The following is a 23411-nucleotide window of genomic DNA, read 5'->3' as shown; positions in this document are numbered from 1 at the left end:
CTGAGCCAAGTGGATCTGGTACCCCTTTTTTCCTGCTGAAAAAGAGGGGCACGGATGTGAATGCAAAATTCAGATCTGGCCACCTCTAACACAGTCACATTGTAAATCCCTAAAGAGAAGAAGCAAGATGGGCAGAGCTCGTCCAGCCTGCGCTCACATCCAAAACAGTCGCTGCTGGTGATTACAACATTACATGACTAATCACAGCAACAATAATGAGCTGCTGCATTTGCCATGTGTCACAATTCATTTCAATCATTTATACATTTGAATAGCAATTAGTAGATTTGCAATGATCGACAACGTAAAATGATAGAAGATGTGGTTTAACACTCTTGTATCTGTCCTTCAAGAGTAAAGCTACAGTTTTGTTAAGCTTAGCTCAAAGACATGGATGATGCAATTCCTCTGAAGCACTGATTAACCAGATATACAATTACCAGAAGAAGAATGAAATGATTTTTCAGGTGAAATAGAGTGAGTAACTACAGTTTTTCTTTCCTGATTGCCAAGACCTAAAAACCTAAAACCTCAGAAAAGCCAAAAATCTCTTGTTCAGATCGCAAAGCTATTCCTGGGAAAAAAAATGACATAAAAACAACAATTGATATAACTTGGTTATGCATTGTAGCGCCAAGAATTTTTACACACTGAGAGCAGGTGAAGCAAAATTAGAAAAAACAAAACTGGCTTAGAAATCACAGAGTGTATGAGCTTGGAAGAAAATGACAGACATTAAGAGAGCAGCAGCATCCCTTTGTTCCATATGCTACATTTAGCTAACCATCTCTTGAATGTAGTGTCATATTTACAAGTTTAGATACCTGTATTTCATAAAATTTCCCAATTTTTAGATATATTTTTTTACATTCATATTTAGTCCATACTCTGACTCTAATGTTCACCTTTTCCTTGTCCTTCATTGCACTTGATCTTTTTGCAGTGCTGGCAGTGCTGTGTTAAACTGTCAGCAACCAAGGCACCTGCATTGGCAGAACAGACCTTGCCTCGGGCGGTTAAGCCCTCAACTGGGGCTTACTGGTTTATGGTTCGGTTGCACTCTCAGGGTCTTTGGTCAAAACTCAACTCACATGCAACAATACACAAATACACAAATGGCTGTGGCTCTGTGTGTCCCTGGGCCTCTCAAAGTCAAGGCGAAGTCATCCAGAAACCCAAGGCTGACCAGTAAAGCTTTTTTTTTTTTATGACTGCCTTACTGGCAAACTGCACAGAATCACACATGTTTATAACTACCCCTCGGGGTTCCTCCATCTGACTCTTTTGCCTCTTTTCCACACATCCACAGAGTAACTTCAGTCACATGCACCTGTGTGTGTGTGTGTGGTGTGCACTGGATCTAATTGATTGGAAAATGAAGATGGACGCCTGTGTGAGCAGAGCCCTGTTGATTAACAAGAGACACAAAGTCTATTACAGCGGTCCTGCTCCCTTGTCACCCAGACAACCAGTCAGTCTTCACTCTTAGCCTCCAGTTACGCACCTGACAGTGAGCAGCAGAGTCGAGCATCTAAATGACAGAAAGGCAGTGGCAAATCACTGCTAGGTTTAGGCGACCCCAATGCCCTTTTTCTCAACAGCAACGCTCCACTTTCAGTAGGAAAAGGAGATGGTTAAAATGGGCAACGTAATGCTTTCAGTCTCTGCCTCTCTGTGCATTAACAACAGACAAAACAGAGAGCCATTAATGGCTTCACTGTGTGTTTGGCTAGCCAGACAGACAGTCTGCTGCTAGCTAGAGATCGAGGCTGGCCTGATTATTGACATTTTGATGGTTTTCAGGCTTGGAAAAAAGTTAGACTTTGTGGAACTTTGATAGATTTGGCATAGTGGAGTTAGAAAACCTTTGCAGTGGGTAAGAGTTAGGGTTTTAGTTTTGCAGGAAAAACTATGCAATGCAGTATTTTGTTTTTTAATGCATCTATTTGATAGAAATCTAACGCTAAATGAATTTAAGAGAGTACCTGTGTAGATAAGACATACTCCATTCACAATCTAGTTATGAACTGTACCTGAACTTGCTTTAGTGAAATGTCGCAACCCTCGGGTGGTTGGAATTATATTAATCTTTGGTAGGAACAGATACACACAGCTGGTCCTCTGAACAGAACAAGGAAGGAAAAGGGAAAAGGCAAAATATCGTACAAAAAAAGGAAAGCCTTTAGAAAAGAGAGGGGTCGTCCGTTCAGTGGAATTCAGCAGTGCGTGAAAACGGGGGGGAAATGAGTACATCTGGCGTGAGAGGTGGTTTGTTCACCATTACGGAGTTTTTGAGAGCAGAAGAAAGAAGGGAAGAGAGAGGGCAGAGATTAAAATGAGGGTTAATCATGAAAGAGAGCTGGGAGGCAAAAGGAAACAGAGGAGGACTAAAATGGGGACAAATCAAATGAAAGACTACAAGGTTTAGAGTGAAACACAGAGACGTGAGGATGAAAAGAACTAAAAAAGGAGAAGCGGCAGGTAAAATAGAGCAAAGTCCTTGGTGCTAATCATACAAGCACATTGTGAAACTATAGATTGGGGGGGAGGTGATTCTAGCTTTAGGAGTAATGTCTCCATCCTGAGCCGGAGCTTTGAAGGCTCTAGGACGAGATGTGGGGGAAAGAAAAAAAATGAACGCACCTCCCCAGAGTGGGGAGCACTGTGTTACCATGGAAACAGTGCTGACGTCAGAGCATGCATTATGTGATTACTCATAGACTCTGTTGAGGAGTGGGCCAATAAAACAGGGACCATTACTCACACACAGGGAGATGGCCAGAGCTCAGGTTACACACATACTTCAGTGTGCACTCGCACACACACGTACACTAAAAGCACAAACAAAAGCATATACATATACACATGGCCAACTCATTCAAACGGCTCCATTTTAAATGAGAAAAAGACTGCAGACGACGGTCTAGAAGAACATTTTTACAATCAGGCTTGTTAAAATAATGCCAGTTTTTACAAATGCTCCCGATTTGGCATGGAAAACATGCAAATTCCTTGTATGCTTGATAATGTCAGTGCTGAGGAATGAGGCAATAACTTGAACACTCATCGCTTTGCTCTAAAATGTCAACACAAGTGTCCACTCGGTGACAACAGACAGAGAACCCACCTCTCCATCGCAACCAGGAGGAACACAAAACACTACCTCAGCAGCACAACCACAACCTGGATATCACTGACAGAATCTGCATGTTCGGCATTCCACAAACTCTGACCCGTGTCTGACAAAGCACATCAAACACAGACGGTTACATGTACACTATTGTGCGTCACAACACACACACTTGCATGCACACTTCCTCTCGTCTTCTCCCACACATTCTCCACTGGGAGTTAAAACACTGTTAGGGCTGATAAGGATCCAGGCAAACAGAGTGGATAAACAGTCACTCTGGTAATTAAGAAAAATGGGCCTATCAGAGAAGAGCATGTAGAGACAAACATGTAATGCAGACTCTATTATAAAGGCCTTACACATTCCCGACACAAAGACCATTAGGTGAGTTCAGACGGACGGCAAGAGCATGGAAAGCCAATGAGGTCATTTTTCTTATTTTTTACTGCCAGCTAGCATAAACACAAAAGAAGTGGCACGTGTTGTTGCAAATACCAATCAATGCTTATGAATTTTGCACCTTAATGTTTGAATTGCACTGAAATAATTAAACTTCTTAACTCACCAGAGTTGATTCAGACACAGCAGACCGTAAGCTGTCCTCCAGAAACTGCTAAATGTGTATTCAACAATGCATATTTGCTCAAAATGCTGCTAGCTTGATGTTAGCCAGCTCATGTTTTCTAATAGCTGCAGTAATGTTAGTTAGCCCACAGAAACAAAGATTCATGGGTTATGGAAACAGTGGGAATGTATGTTACTAAAATCAAGTCGAAACAAGTAGAAACAGTAACCATAAGGAGCTGGAGATATTAAAATGTCAGAATGCAGGAAAAATGAGATGAAAGATGGGTTGCTCAAAAATTTAGGAGACGTCCTACTATTTTCTGGACTGAGAAGAACACAAAAGCACAACTTAATACACCAGCCTGAAGTGGTCCTAAAAAAACTGACTCCATTATAATATGCTAATACTTAATTAAGTTGCTAGTTTAACTATCCTGTTCACTATAAGGTTTGAGTAGTATTAAAACATTATTAAAAATGTACCAATTACACTTCACCCAGGAGTGGGCGATATATCAAATATGGCACACTGCGGTGAGCATGCATGTTTATATGCTACCAGATAGGGAAAAAGTTGGACACGCATGCAGAAGTTGCATCCCGTGATTTTTTCATGTTGGCTTGAAATAAAATAAAATATCTTTCTCTGCTGTTACTGCAACTAGTACTGCAACTTCTGGATGCATGTCTTTTTCACGCTTTGGAGAGGCAAAGTGTGAAATCGACACAGTGGACCAGTGTGTCTATTATATGTGGTACTGGGTTGCAATATTATAATTCTTTTAATCATATGAGCAAGATGCTGTTTAGTGGTCTTAACAATAATGTGGCTACACACAGTATAGACTGTCATAAATCTAAATGTGGTCAAACTACATTAGTGAGACATAACTTTTAAATAAGAGTGATTGTTCATAAAAAGGTGCTTGTGTTAAACAATGTGTTAAAGCTCATTGTTGTTTTAGCAGATTTTTCACATCAAAGGGGTAAATCTGGTATTTCACCTATTCCCAGTTGTTTTATTGTAATGTAAAATCATAATACATATTGAGGGTTTTTTCAGATGTGTGACCACTATGACGTTAACTTGTCCACAAAGTAAATGTTTTAGGTGCAACAGTGGATTCAGATCATGATTCTGCTTGCTAAAGCTGCTTGACATGACAGGTTAGAAAAACAACCTTGCCCAGCATTTTGAGTGTGTAACAATCATGTAGGTGAGGTAGGATCAAGTGATTAAGATGCAGTCACACAGACTTAGAAATGACCGTCAGGCAACCACCAGTCATGAAGGGAGAAATGGTTGTAAGAGTTGCTTGAAGTCGGTGGCAGTCGCTGGGAAAATGAAGTCATACAAGTCTACAGACCAGTCTGTGACTCCAGGCAACCACCATCACCAGAGAAAAACATGTAATCATTAAATGGTTGGCAAAAACTTCCTTGCAATTGTTTTTGGTTGCTAGCATAATGCTGCAGTCATGGTTTGAATGGAAGTGATGGACTTGTCTACAAACACTGTCCAGCTATCCCTCAAACTGCAGCGAAACTATGAAACGTGTGATGCAAATTGGAAATGGAAATGGTTTACCTTCCAAGTAAAAGCTGTACATTTTGAAAAAGGCCCAACTTTTACTTTTGAAGGTGAACCTTGTTCTTTTCATTTTTTTCCAACACGAACAACATGAAAACCCACAGACAACTGTGGGAATCTTCTAGCAACCAAATCAATCACCAGGGGTTGCTTTTTTTTTGGGTTCAACCCTTACTTTAAAACTGATTTCACTCAGAGACAGCAAGAAAGTTCCAGGAACCACTGCCAAGCAGTCAGGGAATAGACACTTTTTCCTGAGAAACTGGTGGTTTTATCACACCAAGTATAGTGTACAACTCTTGAGAAATGTCCCCATGATGTCATGTGAGAAAAATATCAATAATTATAAACAAATATCTTGAGACAGCTGGCAATAGTAGTCAAGTTTAGTTTAATGTTATAATGATTAAAAAAAAATACAATTTAACAACAAATATGTTTCTTTGTATTGACATTTCAAAGGAGTTTTTTCTTGAAAAAGTGACACAGGTTAGCACTGATCGATCATAAGACAGATTGTAACTACTGCTGAGTGATTTCAAGAGGAGTATTCATCCAGCCAGATGAATGTTCTCTTTTTCCTCTTTATGCTCGAACATGATGTTACATGTGAGCTTTATCAGGCATCAATCTACCTTCCTCTGAAGTATCTGTATTTTTAACTGTCCTTAATTTCCATGACGCAAGTTCAGTTATTGCATTTGGGACAAGTACTCCATGTCATTTCTCTGCCACAAATGTGACTGAGCTCTGGCCAAAACCTGATATACTATACTCTGCATCATCACTAATTTGGTTACAATGATACCATATCTGAGATGATCTAATTAGAGGCTTACAAGGCCAGTAGCTCTCCCTACCTCTGTGTGTCACTGCAAATTGTGTAAATGTGTCTTATTTGTGCTCCTATTAGTAAGCACACATATATGTGTTGATGCATCACAGAATAAGCTTATGGAGACGTGCGCACGCACACGTGTGTGTGTGTGTGTGTGTGTGTGTGTGTGTGTGTGTGTGTGTGTGTGTGTGTGTGTGTGTGTGTGTTAAAACAAGCACAAGCTGCAGTCCACCTGGCACGCCAGTGGGCTTAATGAGTCTCACGTTCATGCAGCATGCACAGCCACATCCACCGCCTGAGGCTCTGATGACCAGGTGCTCTGACACAACACATCTTCAAAAAACAACGTGAGCAGGAGCCTCCCAGAGGACGGTTCCTCTAGTAATATCACCGTGACCAGCTAAGAAGAAACTGTTTTACTTTAAAATGTTGTTCTAAAATCTTGCTAGCTAACTATAACTAACTTTTGAAAAGGTGCAAGGCTGTCACAAACATTGCCTAAAGCGGGAAAATGTCAGTTACTTTGTAATCATTTTGCATATAATCTTGTTCCATTTTCCTATTCAACTCTCAACATCATTAGTGTTTGTTATTGTTCTTATTTTAAAGTTACAGAGTTTAAAATCTCACCACTAGATGTCAGTATATTGCAGTCAACACCTCTCAATTCAAGTGCTTAATCCTAGCTAAAGGTGGATGCTTAGCCAGTTTTTGTCAGCTTCTGTAATCTGCCGACAACAAGTAATTCTTACAAGATCTGGAATAAATGAGCATTTTTATGCACATTTTTTGTGTTAGAGCTCCAAATAGTTCAGGCGATGAGGTTTGAGGTGAGGAGGAAGAGGATGACATTTTATCCAAATGACGGTCACGTTGTCGCAAATGCCTACGACTTCTTTTCTACTACTACAAATATGCCCGGTCTCTAGCCACATAAATAAAAAGTACTGGGCCAAGCAGCAATATTCGTCTTGGCCAATGTATTCGAGATGGGAAGGCAACATGGCAGCTTCTATGATTCCGGGAATACATCAGTTTGTTAGAAGATGGAATTACACACTAATACACACTGTGTAAAGCTTGAGTCAGGAACATTTGCTTAGTGTTGTTGGCTAAAAAGTATTTTCTTCTCCAAAATAACCCCCCCCCCCCAACTTTACATACGATGAAGCTACACAGCACCGAGAACTAATGCAACTTGTAATAGAAGGAGTTACATTTCATATTTAAAATGAATTCTGATATTTTGGGGATTGAAAACAATATTTTCATTACAAGTTAGCATTAAACTGAATTACTAAAGACAGGGGTGGGCAAAGAAGGAAGTATCTTGCCCCGACATGGACGGGATCCAGTCGGGATCTAGTCCAGTCATTTCAGACTTAGCAACACAAATATACTGATGAACTGCAGCTGCGGGGTCTGAAGAGAAGGCCACCTCATTACTTCACCTCCCAAAAAAAACAAAAACCTCTGCCACGCTTTCTTCCTCACTCACTTCTCTTGTTACTAAGGGCAAGAGGGTACACCTGCACTCAAGAGAGCCATTTCTGCATCCGTTACTTTAGGGCGGACCGGCGGTAATAACAGTGCTACTGCTGATCGGAGTTCAGTTTCTCCCGCACCGTTTACTCTTGATCCTCAGACTTCCTGAGAACAAATGAACAACTTTTTGTTAGGGATTATGATTCAAGGAGTGTTAGAATTTTATCCACATGTTTGAGTTAGTGGGAGGGTTCGATTGCAGCCAATGGAATTGCTGGCTGCTGCAACCTGCAGCACAGTCCTGCCGATCTGAAAAACCTGACCAGTCTGCTGCTACCACGGCATTGATATAGAGCGCTAAAGGACCTTGAAGGGAATGCATCTGTCCAACATGTCTCATCTCCCCTAATGTTTCCTCTCAGATGTGACCCTTGGTTCCAGTTCCTTTCCAGCAGCTGATCACCATATGTAAAAGGCCCACACAGGTCCACTGAATCCCTCCCTAATGGGCTGCACAGATGCCACTTTCCTGGAACATCTCTCCCCGTGTGTGTGTGTGTGTGTGTGTGTGTGTGTGTGTGTGTGTGTGTGTGTGTGTGTGTGTGTGTGTGTGTGTGTGTGTCCGTATCCCTGCCTTTCTCTGTGAAAACAGACTCTGACGTTCCACACATTCTCTTCAATATGTTTCACCGCTGTGTCTGGAAACAATGAAAAGATGCTGGGTGAGAAGTGTGGGGAGAAGAAAAAAATGCAAAGGAAGAATTGTGGAAAATGACACGGTGGGAGAAAGGGAAACACATAAGGGGGAAAATTATACTGCTGTTTGGATAAGAGTTGTTGAGGGTAAGTAAAAAGGGAAGTACGTAAGCTAACAGCAGGTCAGTTGTGAAGGGAGGAGGAGAGGGAGTGGGTGAGGGTAGATTATTGACTTAATGGCAGAATCAAGGCTGTCAAGTGCTGCAGAGACACTGTTTGTGCAGTTTGGACTGGATCTGCTAGAGCGTGCGATGTGATGATGGAAATCTTACACTCAAAACAAGCCCACTGACCTTTTCATCCGCCGGTCCCTGAATCAGAGTTAACATTGTGCCAATGTGGAAATAAATGGGTGCTTATTACATCTGTGGCAACACTGCACTCTGGCCCCCTTTATTGCAGGTGGGCGCGCGTGTTATGCGTGCATGTGCACTTTGTGTAAAATGAAGCAGATAATTATCTTTATAAACATGTAATGTAGTTGGCTCGGGTCTCAGCCCGCTGTCCGTCAGCAACCAGAGGGGCTGGCGAGGAATGCAAAAATCTTAGAAACTGGGTCACTTCTTGAAGGTGACCAATCTTCGTTATCCCTGACATTTCCGAAATAATCAGCTCGTCATAAACAGTATGAGGACCCTCTAGAGGTCCAACCATTTTGTTCGTGAAGAGGCCTGATCAAACATCTGCCTGGAATAATATGATGCCTCTGATGCTTCCCATAACTAACAAAGAGGACACAGCTGCTAAAAAGTGATCTGGATTAAAAACCTAACATTATCACGACTGCGCAGCCAAGCTACTAATTGAGATCAACAGGCACTGATGTTTGCCTTTCTTAAGATCTAGGATAAGCAAATTTTTTCTCAGAAATTGGAAACTGACTGCCAGCTGTGGCATGCCAGAAAGTGAAGCAAGGGAGAAAGGCTGAACATATTATTGTGACGTATATGCAACATAGATATCCAAAATATTTGTCTAAAAATCCAAATATTTGCAAAGATTCTGGGATAAATCCCTGGAAATGAGGTGTTTGCAAAGACAATAAGATGGACTTGTTCATATAAAAATCGCCGACTGTTCTGCCAGCAAAGAATTGCTTGCACCTTTTCTCTGCTGAAGAATGAACAAAGGAAGAATGAGAGAGACTACACATCTAACTCTTGTGTGAATAAACATGCTGTTTCCATTATTTGATGTAATCAAATTTGTTCAAATTAGCCCAAACTATGTAGAAGATCAGCTACGCCGCAGATTTGCATATCAGGTTTAGGGGGTGAAATCTGATTAGACGAAACTCCCACGGGAGAATGAGTCCAGATTCAAATGATGTCACATGAAAAGGCTAAAAGAGAAACAAAAATTGAAAGTAATAAATAAAAACAAACCCATAATAATTGTGTTTCTGGGTTGAATTCTGACATTAAAACGGCAATGAAATGATTGAATATACAGATATACTCAATACCTTCTAATTACAGACTGATCAGATACATGTGAGACCACAACAGCGATCTGTAATGTAGTTTAGGAAAACCTCCAGCAGGGCTTCTATGTTTAATTTTTTCTTTTACTCTCAGAAATGTTTGTGTTGACTCAACTTTTAAGGATTGTTTTTCATTAAAATCTGATTTAACCTTCCCTGGTTAGGGTCACTTGCCATAAAAAAACAAGAACAAGAGATTTTTTTTAAAAAAGAAAGACCCCCAAACACCTGGTCAATAGTGTGCCCTTGTTCAGTGATTTCAGGTTATAGAACCAATAGATGTCAGAATCAATCGACCCTTCTCCTATTGGGATTTCTGCATGCAACAGAGCATTCTTTAGAAAACCAAAACAATGATTTAAAACATAGTAAAGCGCTCGAAGGAGCTGGAACGGCAGATTCTGGCAATAATGGTGACTAAGCTATGAGTGCAGCTACAACAAGTCATGTGACCCAGCTTCAGCATAATAATATTGATTGCAGATGTCACACCTGTAACAAAACTGTACAGGTTTGGTTCTCCAGTGGGAATGCATGTCAGCTTGAACTGTGCAGTCACTCTGCTGGAACAAAAAAACGTGACAGGCACAGTTGCATTTTCAGGAAAAGGTGCAAATAGCCGTGAGATAAAGAGAGCCTACATATCTAACTGACAGACCAGGAAGAAAGGCTTTATGTAACATCTGAAATCACGGCAGATGGGAAAAGGAGACAATTGATGGAGCTGCTGGAGAGCTGAACATCCACCTTACATAACCAAAGTGGCATAACTAAAAGACGTACTGTAGAATCGGCTTCAGGCTCCTTTTTTCCTGTCGCTCGGACACCTGTTAGAGAAAAACCACCAGATATTACCTCAGTGACTCACTAAGTCACTTCTGTGATGCTTTAACTCTTAGACTAATATCTCACAAGCAGACGACCGCATTGGTTCACGTCTGCGCACAGCCATAAACGCAAATGAGACCCACCTAAATGTCTTGTGTCATTTATTCACTTTCTGTGGGCATTTTAACGGAAAATAAAGACAGAGTACAATGTGTGCATAAAAACTAGGTGTTAGTGTGTGCGTGTGTATATGCACGTGCGCATGCAGGCTCATCTGTGCAACATCTGCTCAACCAGCCCAAGGCTCCTTGCCTCTTGAGAAGTGGGTCACGTTTCCTGATGACGACAAAGGTCCTTCTGCCTCTCCAGTTTGTGGAGTTTTGCCAAAACCACCACATGCCTTTCTTCATCCTTACAATGGAAACGCTAACCCTAAAGAATCATCAGCCAAACCTATCAGAATTTTTGAATGGCAATACTGAAGTGTGACTGACCACATGGGAAGGGGTGGGGGGGTGCAACACGACAGACATATTATGTTGGCAAACTTTTTTCCAATCTGAACAGAAGAGAAGAAAAGGGAAGGATAATCATAGATATGGAGATTTCATTCAAGCTGTCAGGCCCCGGAGGAGACGATGCAGGAACCAGAGAGAGTATGAATGGAACAGCAGCTAATGGAAAATATTATGGAGAGAGAGGGAATGTGGAGAGAGAAATCTAAGGTGGCCCTTGGCAAATAACCATTCAAAAAGCCTGGTACTCCTGTTCTAATCTCAGTCCCATTGCTACTGTATGAGCTTTCAGCGTTTCTCTTCACAACACACAGACTACAGACACGCACTAAACATATGAGTGTACATTATCATTTATTGGTTTGGCTTGTGCTACTTCAAGCAGCTAGCAGTTGGTATTGGCTAACTTGGGAAGGAAGGGGTGCCTGGAATCAACAGTCCAATATTTACACAGGATTGTGTGGCAAAACATGCATACATGGAAGAGCCTGCTGTTCATCGCAATAAACTCAGGCAGAATATAAATGGATGTCATCTACATAAAAGCAAGTTGCCCTTTGCATTGCTTAGTGTCTCCAAGCAGTGCCATAACAAATCAATGGGACCTTGCAATCTGTTTGTGCGTTTGTATATTGGAAGGCAGTTACATTGTCCAGAAAATATGCACAGCGGTACTTCATCGTGCTCTTCATTATACTTAAAGAGCACAAGCATTTGATGATAGACGTAGGACAGTGGCGCTGCCTTCGTCTCACTGTTTTCTAACAACTGGACACAGACCCACACTTCTAACTTAATACGAGAGCACTGAGTGAGCAATTAAGTCGTGCAAGTGTGAGTCTGTCGGAGGGCCATTTGGTTGCTTTCTTTGCATCTTGAAACAAGTAAATGTCAAGTGCACAATACTCACTTAAAATAAAGATTTAAATATTTATCATACACACACTGAACAAAAAGAAAACAGTTCCTCTAAACTTTAGTGTTCACATCATTAAAACATAACATAAACTCTCCCTGAACTTAACAGAGAAAGACAGTCAAAACTTACAGTTACGGCTATTTCAGAATCAGCAGTCGCCATGCATGTCTTTGGATAGACTGGCAATGAATTGGATAATCAGAAGAAGACGGATGGATGTATGGATGGAAAACTAACTTATTTCTGAAAAATTAGCTATTTGTTGTTGCATAGTGGATTAAAAATGTAACCAAAGTTGTCCAAAAGAGGCTCTGCACTGTTAAATTAAATGTAACCTACTTTGGTATTACCTCATCCACAGCACGTCCATAAAAATCTAAATTATGGGGTGACCCAATAGATGAGAGGTTAGAGCGCATGCCACATGGGTAATGAATCACCAGTTTGCTTGTTATTCCCCTACTCTGTTTCCTTGCATTACCTGTCTATCTCTAATAGTATTATTAAAAAGAAAGGCATAAAATGCTCCCAAAAATGTTCTTTTTAAAAAAACAAAAAACAAATATCAACACCATTAATCTTCATGCCAGTTCAGCATGTACCTACAGTTATACATTGCACTTTTAATATCTGGTTAATTGAAAGTGACTGTGAAAAAACAACCCCTAACCCAAACCCGAAGACTCTTGCCACTGCAAGTGGTGAAATAGCCCGACTGACAGACAGATGTACAGACAGATTTTTTTTTTCTCTAACATATTTAGAGAGTAAAACATAGCATTGAGCAGGGAACAGCAGAAGCCTTGTTGGCTGCAGGGACAGACGGGCTCATGGTGAGCCAGTGAGGCAGTGGGCCGGACTGAAGGGGAGGGCTCCCCAGGCAGAGGTTACAATAACACAGTTCCTTGCACCACGCCACTGAGCGGGAGAGACATAAAGCCTGCTGACTAAATCGGCTTTACATTCGGGTCTAAAAGATTATATTCCACAGTCAGAGCTTGACCAAATGAAATAAAGTGAGATACGATATGTACTTTATTAACCAGGGAACTCTGTCATTAACGATATGAAGCTGAAACTGTTTTAGCACAATGTAGCTGAGTAAGTCTACTCCACTTACTGTGCTGCACTCAAACTTTTAATCTACTTGAAATCTCAATTTTCCAGTACTTTATACTTACACTCTACACTGTATACCAGACACAAAAATTCTACATTTCATTCTATTAGGTTTACAGCTATAATGTGCAGATGAAAAAAGTTAACCTACGTAAAAGATTGAGCCTAAACTCAGCAAGATATATCCCTAAAGTAATTTTTATATATTGAGGAACAGGTAATAGTAATTCCATGATATAATGTATATTTAACTCCCATATAGAGCATTGTTGAGGCAGTGACATCAAAGTACCTATATCTACATATATTTATAGTACATATATTTAAGCACAAACGTAAATCGTGGACTGAGCAGTCTATTTAAACTAAAGGCCAATTTTATTACTGTGAGGATGTAAAGAAAAAGCACTGTGTGTGTGTGTGTGTGTGTGTGTGTGTGTGTGTGTGTGTGTGTGTGTGTGTGTGTGTGTGTGTGTGTGTGTGTGTGTGTAATTATGGAAATACACTCTTCCTTTAATGCTAAGTGTTGCACTTACTTGATTCTCATTAATAAAACACAAAACTATAAGAAGAACTTTTACTTTTTTTAATTACAATTTAGAAAGTTGTCATCTTTTTGTCTAATCTCAATACTCAAAGTAAATGTGTCACAAAATATGTTTGAATTTATGCACAATAGAAGCTCAAAGGGGCATGAAATCAAAACACTCAAAGAACAAGTTGTTTGGATTTATAAGACAGAATTTGAATAGTTTGAATCTCCACCACTCCTGTGTTCATGCAAGCTGTTATCAAGGATCTGAATACCTCTATAAACACTGGCATTTTGGAAACAGTACAATGTTTAAGGGACAACTCACACTACATGTTCAAGTTAAATTGAACAAAAAAGTCTCAACAGTCTGAACAGTTGAAAGCCTGAGAAACAAACCAGGCAGTGGATTACTTAATGCAGTCATTCATCACTGAAAACCACTTCTCTTGTCATGCTCTTGAAATGTATAATCAATTAATAGCTGACTATGTTTGGATTTATTGGGCAGCCTCAGTCATAGGGGCTCAAAATGTTCCCCCTCGCTAAATGAGTCATGGCAGCAGCAGCAGCAGCGACAGCAGCAACTGTGGCCTGCTCTGTTTCTAATGCAGACACAATGATACTGGAACAGGAGGATTAGCTGACCTTCCCCTACTCAATCTGAGCTCAGATGAAAGAGTCCTTAGATAATTTTTTTTCTGGGGAGGTATTTTCCAAAATATAAAAGGAAGAAAAGAGAGAGTGGAAACGAACAGTTATTTATTCTGTGTTTCACACATTCTACTGGCTGTCGCTATTTCAGTCTAGAACTACATTTCCACCTCCCTCTCCTGAATACGTACACATGCTCACTTGAGCACACACCTCCTGGGGAAATGTGAGAGTATCTATTCATTCGGCAGAGGCCAGCTGTACACCTGGTGACAGCCCGGGATGGTGGTGTTGGCTCAGGTCACGGTGTGCAGGGAGAGAAAGGGAAAGGGCTGAGTAAATGGGCCCGTGGGCCTGTCCTTCAGGCCCTTCAACCTGCACATTCCAATTCATATAGCAGCAGGGCAACGGCTGGAATGTCTCCTCATGTAAGGGATTACTGTCTTAAAGGTGGGCTCCTCTTGTGATTGAAAGACCCTAGGATGATAAATAGACATGAAAGCCTGAGGCATTGCATTCATTTCCCCAAACGAATGTACTGCCCATCCCTTAGAGAGCAAAATGGCTTGGCTTCAGGGTTACAGACACAAATGTTTGGATTCAAGAAAATACTGAAGTTATTCAAAATTTTTTCGGTTTCAGACTTCAGAATTTAGGAAAAGCTATCTTATGACTCTTTTAGATGTTAGATGTTTGCTTGCTAATATAAGTTTGTAAGTAAATTTTCAACATATACCCTCGTTTCATATGCATTGTAAAGGCCTGACAGTGATGCTAGAAATGTTAGCCAGAAAGCAGCCATGGCCTAAGGACCACAATGCCTAATTATGAAAAAAGATCCACCATAAAAATTCCACAACCGTTATTGGAATGTGGAACCAGCAGGACTTTTTCCTGGAACAATCCTTTACTAGATATTTCCTGTATTGCCCCTGTAGTCTGGCACCATCTCTCAGGCATGCATTTGACCTACAGTGATCAGCCACAACACTAAAACCTCTGACTAGGTGAACTGAATAAAATTCTCGGGTTCTGTCATTTATGTCTGGGTAACTATGACAAGCCTACCCACCAAAACATTGTTTGCAGTCTGAGCATCTGCAGGATGTGCCACACTAAGTTTGATCCCTCAGGGCTCCAACCTGCAAGCCACAAGACACCACTGCCACCCTCCTGGTACCACAGGCATCACAGGACACCCCAAAAAGGACCTATGTTCATATTTCAAGGGTCAGAGCGATGTTGTGGCTTTTTAAAAGAATCAATATATCTACCAAATAGATCAATAAGAAGATACTGATCTCCTAGTTGATCTGAGGACTTTAAGATCTTATAAAATCTCTATTTATGTTTTTACCACCGTCTGTGCTCTAAAATCACTTTAGGCTGCATGTTTCTATAAACGATGTTATGGTAATGACAAATAAAGCTGAATATTCTTTACTTCTGCAGTTTCTTTGGTATTATTATTTTTCTTTAAGGGCAGTTTACCACATTTACAAAGTGGGCTATCTAATATTTCTTCATGCATTTAGATCTATCTAGCAGGGATAATGCTTACTGTTAAGCCAGATTTCCCCATATAGACTAATTTTTTAAAGTTGTTCCCGGCCAGTTCTTAAAAGTGCAGTCTTAAATAGACCAAAAATATATATATTTATACAATCATTACAAATTCAGTTGTTCTAGCAGTAAGATAAAAAGACATTAATGAGCTATAACAAGTAAAAAAAACTTTTCTCTAGAAAAATAAAAACATGTCTACAGTTCTCAAAATAAAAAATCAACAAGTTATGGTAATGACATGCTGACGCGAGTATTGGCTACGTAGTATTACAAACACTATCCAGCCCTATTGGTATGCACGGACATCCACTTCTTCACCACCACGTGCGCACACTTTCTCTCTATCTTTGTCTCACATACACAGACACACACTCATGCACAAGCACGGACGCCCACATACTCTACTCATAAACACTTTTGTGCCAGGAACATTCTGTTCACCTCCATTACAGAAATAGTCCATCTCTTATGGTAACACAGAAAACTTGAGTGACATAGTTGCCTTAGTCAAGAACACAGGAGAAATGAGTACAGTTCATAATCTACTATTCAATTCACGCAAAAAAAGAAGTTTAAAAAATCTGTACTTCACTTTAGATTCTGCTGTAGTCCAGTGTGAGCCAGTTACTGGGAACCTGAGGTGTTAATATGTGTGATGTGTGTTAGAGCTGGAGGCCTGCATCTGTCTAGCCGTTCCAGCTGTGTTGGGTTGCGTCTGTGGTTAGAGGCCCTCCATGTTTCTCAGAGCGGATTCAACCTCTCAGCCTACAGCAGCTGGCAGCCATCAAGCTGCTGGCACCACATACACACACACACACATGTGCACACATGCTCACACAGACGTCTGCAATTTCCATGGTAATCAGTAGAGAACCAGAGCGTGGTTGTGCCAGGGTTAGGGAAGAGAGGGAAGGATATTCAATTCAGTCCCGGACCTCTAGTTTGGTTGGCTTAAATGATCAGAGATACAGGGAATGAGCTAGATCTTGTTGCTGTAAATGACTGAAATGAAAGAAGTGGACACAGATGTGTGATTCAGGAGAGTAGTTTAAAGAATAATTCTGGTTAATCAAAGCCTGGGCGTTATTTGTGTTGTTTTGCGATCAATACTGATAACTTTGTTCTCGCTCAGTTAAATGCTAAGCTCTAGGATCAAGGTAATATCACTAACAAGTGATTATGGACAAGAAAATTAGCTCATTGTCAAAATATAGCACTGTGTCATGCGGCAAATTTGACATCACATCCTGTAAGCCTGTGTCGCGCACAACAATCTCTGTAGCACTTCAGTCAGTCGTGCAGCTCTTGATTTTGTAACCTGGCACGTTGCGCCATGGCAACTGTAGTTTGGTTGAAGACACAAGTGTACAATCGTAGTGGTTTTTTACCGCCATTTGAATGCTATTCCAGTATGGAAGCTGAGAGACATACAGATGTACAGAAGAAGACGTTGGAACGGTTTGAAAACTTGACAGTTTGTGGAAAAATCTGGGAAAAAACACTGGACAAAGTCTTAGCTTTTGGTAAAGGCATTGTTTAAAACTATTTGTTGATCAGCTGGATACATTATTTAAAATAAATTAAAAAACAAAAGCCACTTGCATAGATAACCTGTTTGGTTTGGTTACATAGTGTCAAAGCCATTTATCTGATACTTAAGCCAGCTGAACTACATATTAATCACTTCAGTGTGCACAATGACGACATATTTGATTGAAGTGATTGACAAAACTATGGAAACAGCACCCAGTTCTCATAATTCCAAGAGAACCTTTGGAGGCTTGGACGGGCAACTTCAAGACCAAAACCTGGAGTGATGTGGCTTCATGCTGGTTAGCCAACATGGCAGAGGTAACACATACAAATCTGGAGCATAAGCACGTTAAAAGTTGCTACTCTGCATCAGTAAAACGCAAGACTCTTCCACCATTCGGGGGGGGGGGGGGGGGGGGGGTAAGAGTAAGCCTGGTGTTTTGCCTGGCTACTAAACAAAACCTCAAATGACCTACTTTCATTCCTACCCCGATTCCTCCACCCCTCGCCTCCTCCTCTTCACACACGCACAGCACAGCTAATACACGGGGACTGAATGATTGGGCGTTCCACTTCACACTTTCATGAAAGTGTGAAGTGGAACGCCCAATCACAAGACACGGAACCCCATGCTGATATCAGCTTCCTTTCCAAGTGCAAAAGGAGGCTTTCAGTGAGACCATTCCTAACCCAGAGGCCATTCAAGTTTTTGAAAAATATTTAAGAAAAAAAAAAAGTTAAAACGCATCATGTCCCATGAGGCTACGAGTTTAGAATACAAACAAGCTGCTCAGGATGAGAGTGTGCAGTGGTAAATCACTGCCCTACAGGCTATCAACAACCTCCTCCATCCCAAACACAATTCAATTACGGACAGTGCGGTAAAAATAGAGTAAGAGGAAACCTTTACAAGAGCAACAGTAATTGTGTTTGGAACCCATTCTGCAGGAAGTCATTATCATAGATTTCAAGAATATCTTCATCATCCGAGTTAAGAAAGAATTTCCTCCTCTGGCTGGGATAATATTTGTGCTGGTGTCAGAGAGAGTACAGAGAGTGGAGAAATAGCTATGGAAAGGGGCAGGGTTAGTGAGAGAAAGGGGAGTGGCTTCAAAGACCTTGCAAAGGGTGTAGTACTTTACTCCCCATTACCGGCCTGATCAGCTCTGCCCAAACTTTGCAGCTCAGGTAGGAGAGGTCAAAACTGCTTTCCTCTGCTTCTGCGCACAGAAAGTTCTATGGTGGCGCTTATGTCTACAGCAGGACAGCCTTGGACTCAAATTTCCTCACATGCTGTGAAAAGTGATCCACACGAGTCCACACCTTATTCTCCAGTTCAATATCCCCAACTGAAATACAGAAGACCGGCTTGTCATTTCGTATTAAACCAAGACGAAGAACTATCCCGCAGAGGCCCCTGCTAGCTGCTATCAGATCAGCTGATAATGACTTTCTTTTATTAAGCCAAAGATGGGGGTGGGAGGTGGGGGGGACAACCCCAGCATTGCAAAATGCATCTATTTAGTGAGCTGATAGATGTCGGCAGCCAATTTGTGTTTAAAAAAAGGGAAAATTACTGTTTATCAAATCTACTGTTGTGCGAATTTGAGCAGTGCCTCAAAGCGTGACTTTGGAAGGATGGTGATGAGAATGGGGGGTAGAGAAGCTTTGAGATTTGTGATGAAGCAAAGAAACAGATTTCTCTTTGCTCTGTTTATTTTCTGAATAAACAGTTTTTACATCGTGACTATGAATCTGAAGAGCTTTGTTTCTTTTTTTTTTGTTTTTTTTAATAAGACTCAAAGGTCTTTGAGAGAAGCTTCCTGAGAAAAATAAAGTTAAGTATCAAATGTAATGCTCCATCCAGGATTACACTGTTCTTCAAACACTTCAGTCACATAGCACTAGTGTAAACATCATCGGGTCAACACAGCGCAGATGTACTCCTTGTTATGCTGCTTCTTTAAAACATCATAACTCTCTTGAAAACAGCAAAAGGGCAAACTGTTAAAACATCAACCAGCCTCTTTACAACAAAGACACTCCTAGAAAATTACAGCCTCGTTGCTGTTAAACACTAAATACATATATTTTCATCTGCCAGACGGATTTTTAAAAAAATATATAGATGTATATATTTGCTGTCTGGCATCTCTCCTGTTCCCATCACCATGTGGCGGTTGCTTCGCGGGCCCCGAAAAGTGTGACTGATCCCCTTCACCCCCACCAACCCCCTGGGATGCCAGAGCCCAGTGGGAATAAGGTGATGACTAGTGTGGATCAGCGCAAGCTTGTTTACACATTACAGACCACACAGACAAGACAGCATATGCACGCCATGTGTGGCTCAATTACATGCAGGCGGTGACTGGTCAACTGCTAAGCAGAACCATCAGAGATGAAAGGGAAGGGTGCATCACTTGGCCTTTGTTGTAGAAGCTTTAATATGTCGTGAACTTCTTCATGTTGCGCTGTGGGTGCCTGCATTGCCGTCTTTACGTCCCACTACAAACACCTGTAATTGAGACGGTCTTTCAGCAGAGGGCTCCAGCCTGGCTGAGGTGACAATGTAGGAGAGTCACAGATGTTGTAAATGTCTGCACTCTTTCATGATATTGCCTACTTTGTCAGCTGGTTCCATCCTGCTTTTGAGTGAGGTATGGGGACTGAAAACACAAAACATCATAAATCATAACTTGTCTGTTTTTACTGTGCTCTAAGCAACTGTTTTGAATTCAGTGGAGCCTGAATCCAAAAGTAAAACCTGGTGTCCACCCTTTTTTATGTGTTTTGACATCTGCAAGCTTTGTAAAGGTGCATTGCTGTGACTTATTGCAGTTTAGCCGTCAAATGTATCCGCGTAGTCTCACTGCTTTGGTGAGGCATGGAGAAATTAAAAATATACTTTACTGAACTTTTACCTTTACTCGATTTCTGAATTGTTTTAAAAGCATCGTCGCGTACACTGAAAACAAGAGCAAATTTAGAGAATATTTCATGCAGAATTGAGAAGATATCAAAAACTATATGTAGAAATTGAACTGCTTTCCTCATGTGTAAATAAATATAATATGAAATAATTTATTTTATTTGTGGGACAACTCTTTAACATCCTACTTCAAGTAAAAAAAAGTAAAAAATAAATACACAAAAATAAGCTTCAGTTGCAAAATCATTCCTAAATCAAAAAAAAGTGCAAAGTGTAAAATATCTAAGAGTCTTTTCATATCCAAATTGTGCACCATATGTGTGCATGTGTGTGACCACAAAGAAAAACAAACTAGCACACTGCAACACTAACTAGCCCTGAAGGCATCTTTCAAGTGGCCGACAGTGCAGCCTCTCATCTGCCACACTAACCACACTCATAGGTCACAACGATAGCTTTGATGGCTCTAAAAGTCAGTTTCCCATTCATTGATTTTGCATTCGAAAGGCTTTAAGAGTTGATATGAGTTCATTTAAGTGAAGCTAACCTGTCTTCTTTAACGCAGGAATGCATGTGTAACAGTATCAGTAAAAATTTGAAAGTCAGTGCAACCACATTCCAGAGGTTTAAGTACAGCAAGCAAGTAAAGTGGTGAGAAACAAGTGACATTAAAGTCCAAGACAGAAAAGCAGTGGCTCAGACATTATCTGGGGAAAACATTTGATAAAAAAAAAATTAGGGATGACAGGGATCAGCTTCCCTTTCTCATCAGTACTCGAAGGCACGGACTCAAAAATAGCATTCCATTTAGCAAAAACACTTCACATTTGGTACTTTATTTTTGAAATGACAAAAGTGAGCTTGACATTAAACCATAGGCCGAAGTTTTTTTTCTACTCCAAAAACATTACACTGGTTTGAAATGTGCATCGATTTCTTGAAAAATGAGGAAAATCTGCATTAATTCATATGTTTTTTAAGATGTATTATCAGTTTAGATTTTTAAAAAGGTATTTGTAATGATAACTTGTCTAAACAGTTTAAGTGTGGATGTAAATAGGAAAAATAAATCCTTTGTTAGTATTGAATTTGTGCCTGAGAGTGGCTGCAATTAGCTCCACAAAATATGACAAGATATCTGTCAAAAATGATTTGATCTGATCAAAGATCAAAGCACACCCAAGTAAACTGTAATCTCCACACTGCAAGGTTAAAAAAAATACAAAAAACAGCACATTACTTAACAATAATTATAATAATACTTGTATTATCATATTATTAGACTTTCTGTTGTTATGTTATTCTGTTGTGACATGCCTGACTTTCCTTTTCAAATTAGGATCCTGCACACTGTCTGGCTTTGTTAAAATCCCTGCTAATAATAATAAAATAACATTGAAATTTGTGATCAGATCCATAAAGGGCCAGTGGTCCATGTTTTGATGCCACTGCTCAGACTGTTCCCATCTTTCCTCCGCTCCACTCAAAAAAACAAAAACAAACAAAAAAAATTCATAGGACACAAAGCAGAAAGAGAAAAGTTCAAGGGGACAAGAACTTCTTACCTGGTCTCTTTGGATGCATGGCAGAGAGGTCCGGCGATGTGACTTGCTGTTGGACTGACTGTGTGCCATGTCTGAGGCTATCACAGAACTGGACCTCCTGCGCCTTTTAAATACAGGGATCTCTTCCCTGGCCTCAGTCACAGGGGTGCAGCCCTCCTTGTGTCTCCCTTGGTTGGGAAGGAGCTTGTCAGCATACCTCGCCAGCAGGATGCCCAGCACTCCAACCAGGTACGCTACGTATGGTCTCCAAGTGGCCCGCACTTTGTGCAGAGAGAAGAGTGAGATAGTCCTGACTACGCTGATGAAAACGATCACCGATATGCCCTGATTCAACCGTACTACCATGAGTGCGCCGGTGGCCACGCAGAGGAGCACAACAACGGCCGCTGTCGTGAATGAAAACAGCTGCTCATCTGTCCCATCCAGAAGAGACCACGCCGCTACTTCGCCCAGGTGGCACAAGGTTAGGAGGGAGATGGCGGTCTGGATTAGAACCCCGCAGCGGATTAAGTACACACCGACCCAAAAGAAGGCACATACAAGGGTGAACAATGGCGAAACCACACTCCAGCAAGTTTGCAACAGCTCTGCTGCGCAGCCTGAAACGAAGTGAAGGGGAGACGATGAATGCGAGAGTCTGCTGTCAGCGCTGCTGCTGGCATCAGCTTTCCAGTCTGCACATTTGACCAGCAGAGCGAGAAAAAACGAAAGCGAGCCCACACACACCGCACTCCGGAGTCTTTGCGAACTCCATATTTTTGTAAACATCAGTCTCACCCACGACTCATAGTGTCGGTCTCGCCACAGTGGAATGACACATGTTTTCACATAACCATTGCGATCCGGTGCGCCGAAGCTTCTTTCGTAAGTGCTACTCTGCGCACCGTTACTGCAAGCTTCTGAAGGCATCGCCATCACTCATGGCAGATATGAAGTATGAGGAAGTCTATAATGCATCTATGATAGTGCGGTCATGGGACAGGACACAAGTGACAAAACAAGCGTAATTTATTGTAAGCACAAAGGAAAAGAGCACGGCGAATACGCACACACGTCTCTCCATTTACGCATGGAGATGTACTGCCAGGGAATGCACTCTTTTGTTTTTCCAGGTGCGGGATGAGGAACTGCTGCCCCAAAACAACATAAAAGAAGCATGGACGACAGAATTACTCAGATGTGTTACAGATCTAGGGCACCGCTTCTTTGCACACACATGTCCCGCGTTGCCCTCCTTTGTGGCGCGCCGTCTCTTTGACTTTGTCTGCTGTCATTCTCGTTCTTTTGTACATCCACGGCCCGTGCAGCAGCACCAGCAGCAGCAGTAGCAGTCTTTGCAAAACATCCGTCCCGTTCTGCGAACATTCAGCCTTAAACCATTTGTTTCGACACTTTTCG

General features: G+C 41.1%; 1 protein-coding gene across 2 annotated transcripts in view; it reads right to left on the bottom strand.

Annotated features, from left to right (window-relative positions):
* LOC146628088 (cGMP-inhibited 3',5'-cyclic phosphodiesterase 3A-like) overlaps window positions 1-22928 on the bottom strand; it is a 94610-nt gene extending 71682 nt beyond the window's left edge. For both annotated transcript variants that reach the window (XM_085357565.1, XM_085357566.1), the window contains exon 1: window positions 22014-22928. In XM_085357565.1, coding sequence (XP_085213691.1) covers window positions 22014-22928 — 915 coding nt within the window. The remainder of the gene's footprint in view (window positions 1-22013) is intronic.
* Between the last annotated feature and the right edge of the window lie 483 nt (window positions 22929-23411).

Source organism: Diplotaxodon limnothrissa, linkage group LG7 (assembly GCF_057381915.1).
Source record: "Diplotaxodon limnothrissa isolate DT_005_m linkage group LG7, D_limnothrissa_male_GT1.1, whole genome shotgun sequence".
Lineage (NCBI taxonomy): Eukaryota > Metazoa > Chordata > Actinopteri > Cichliformes > Cichlidae > Diplotaxodon > Diplotaxodon limnothrissa.
The sequence above is the reverse complement of the archived record's forward strand: the minus strand, read 5'-3'. Positions and strand labels throughout refer to the sequence as shown.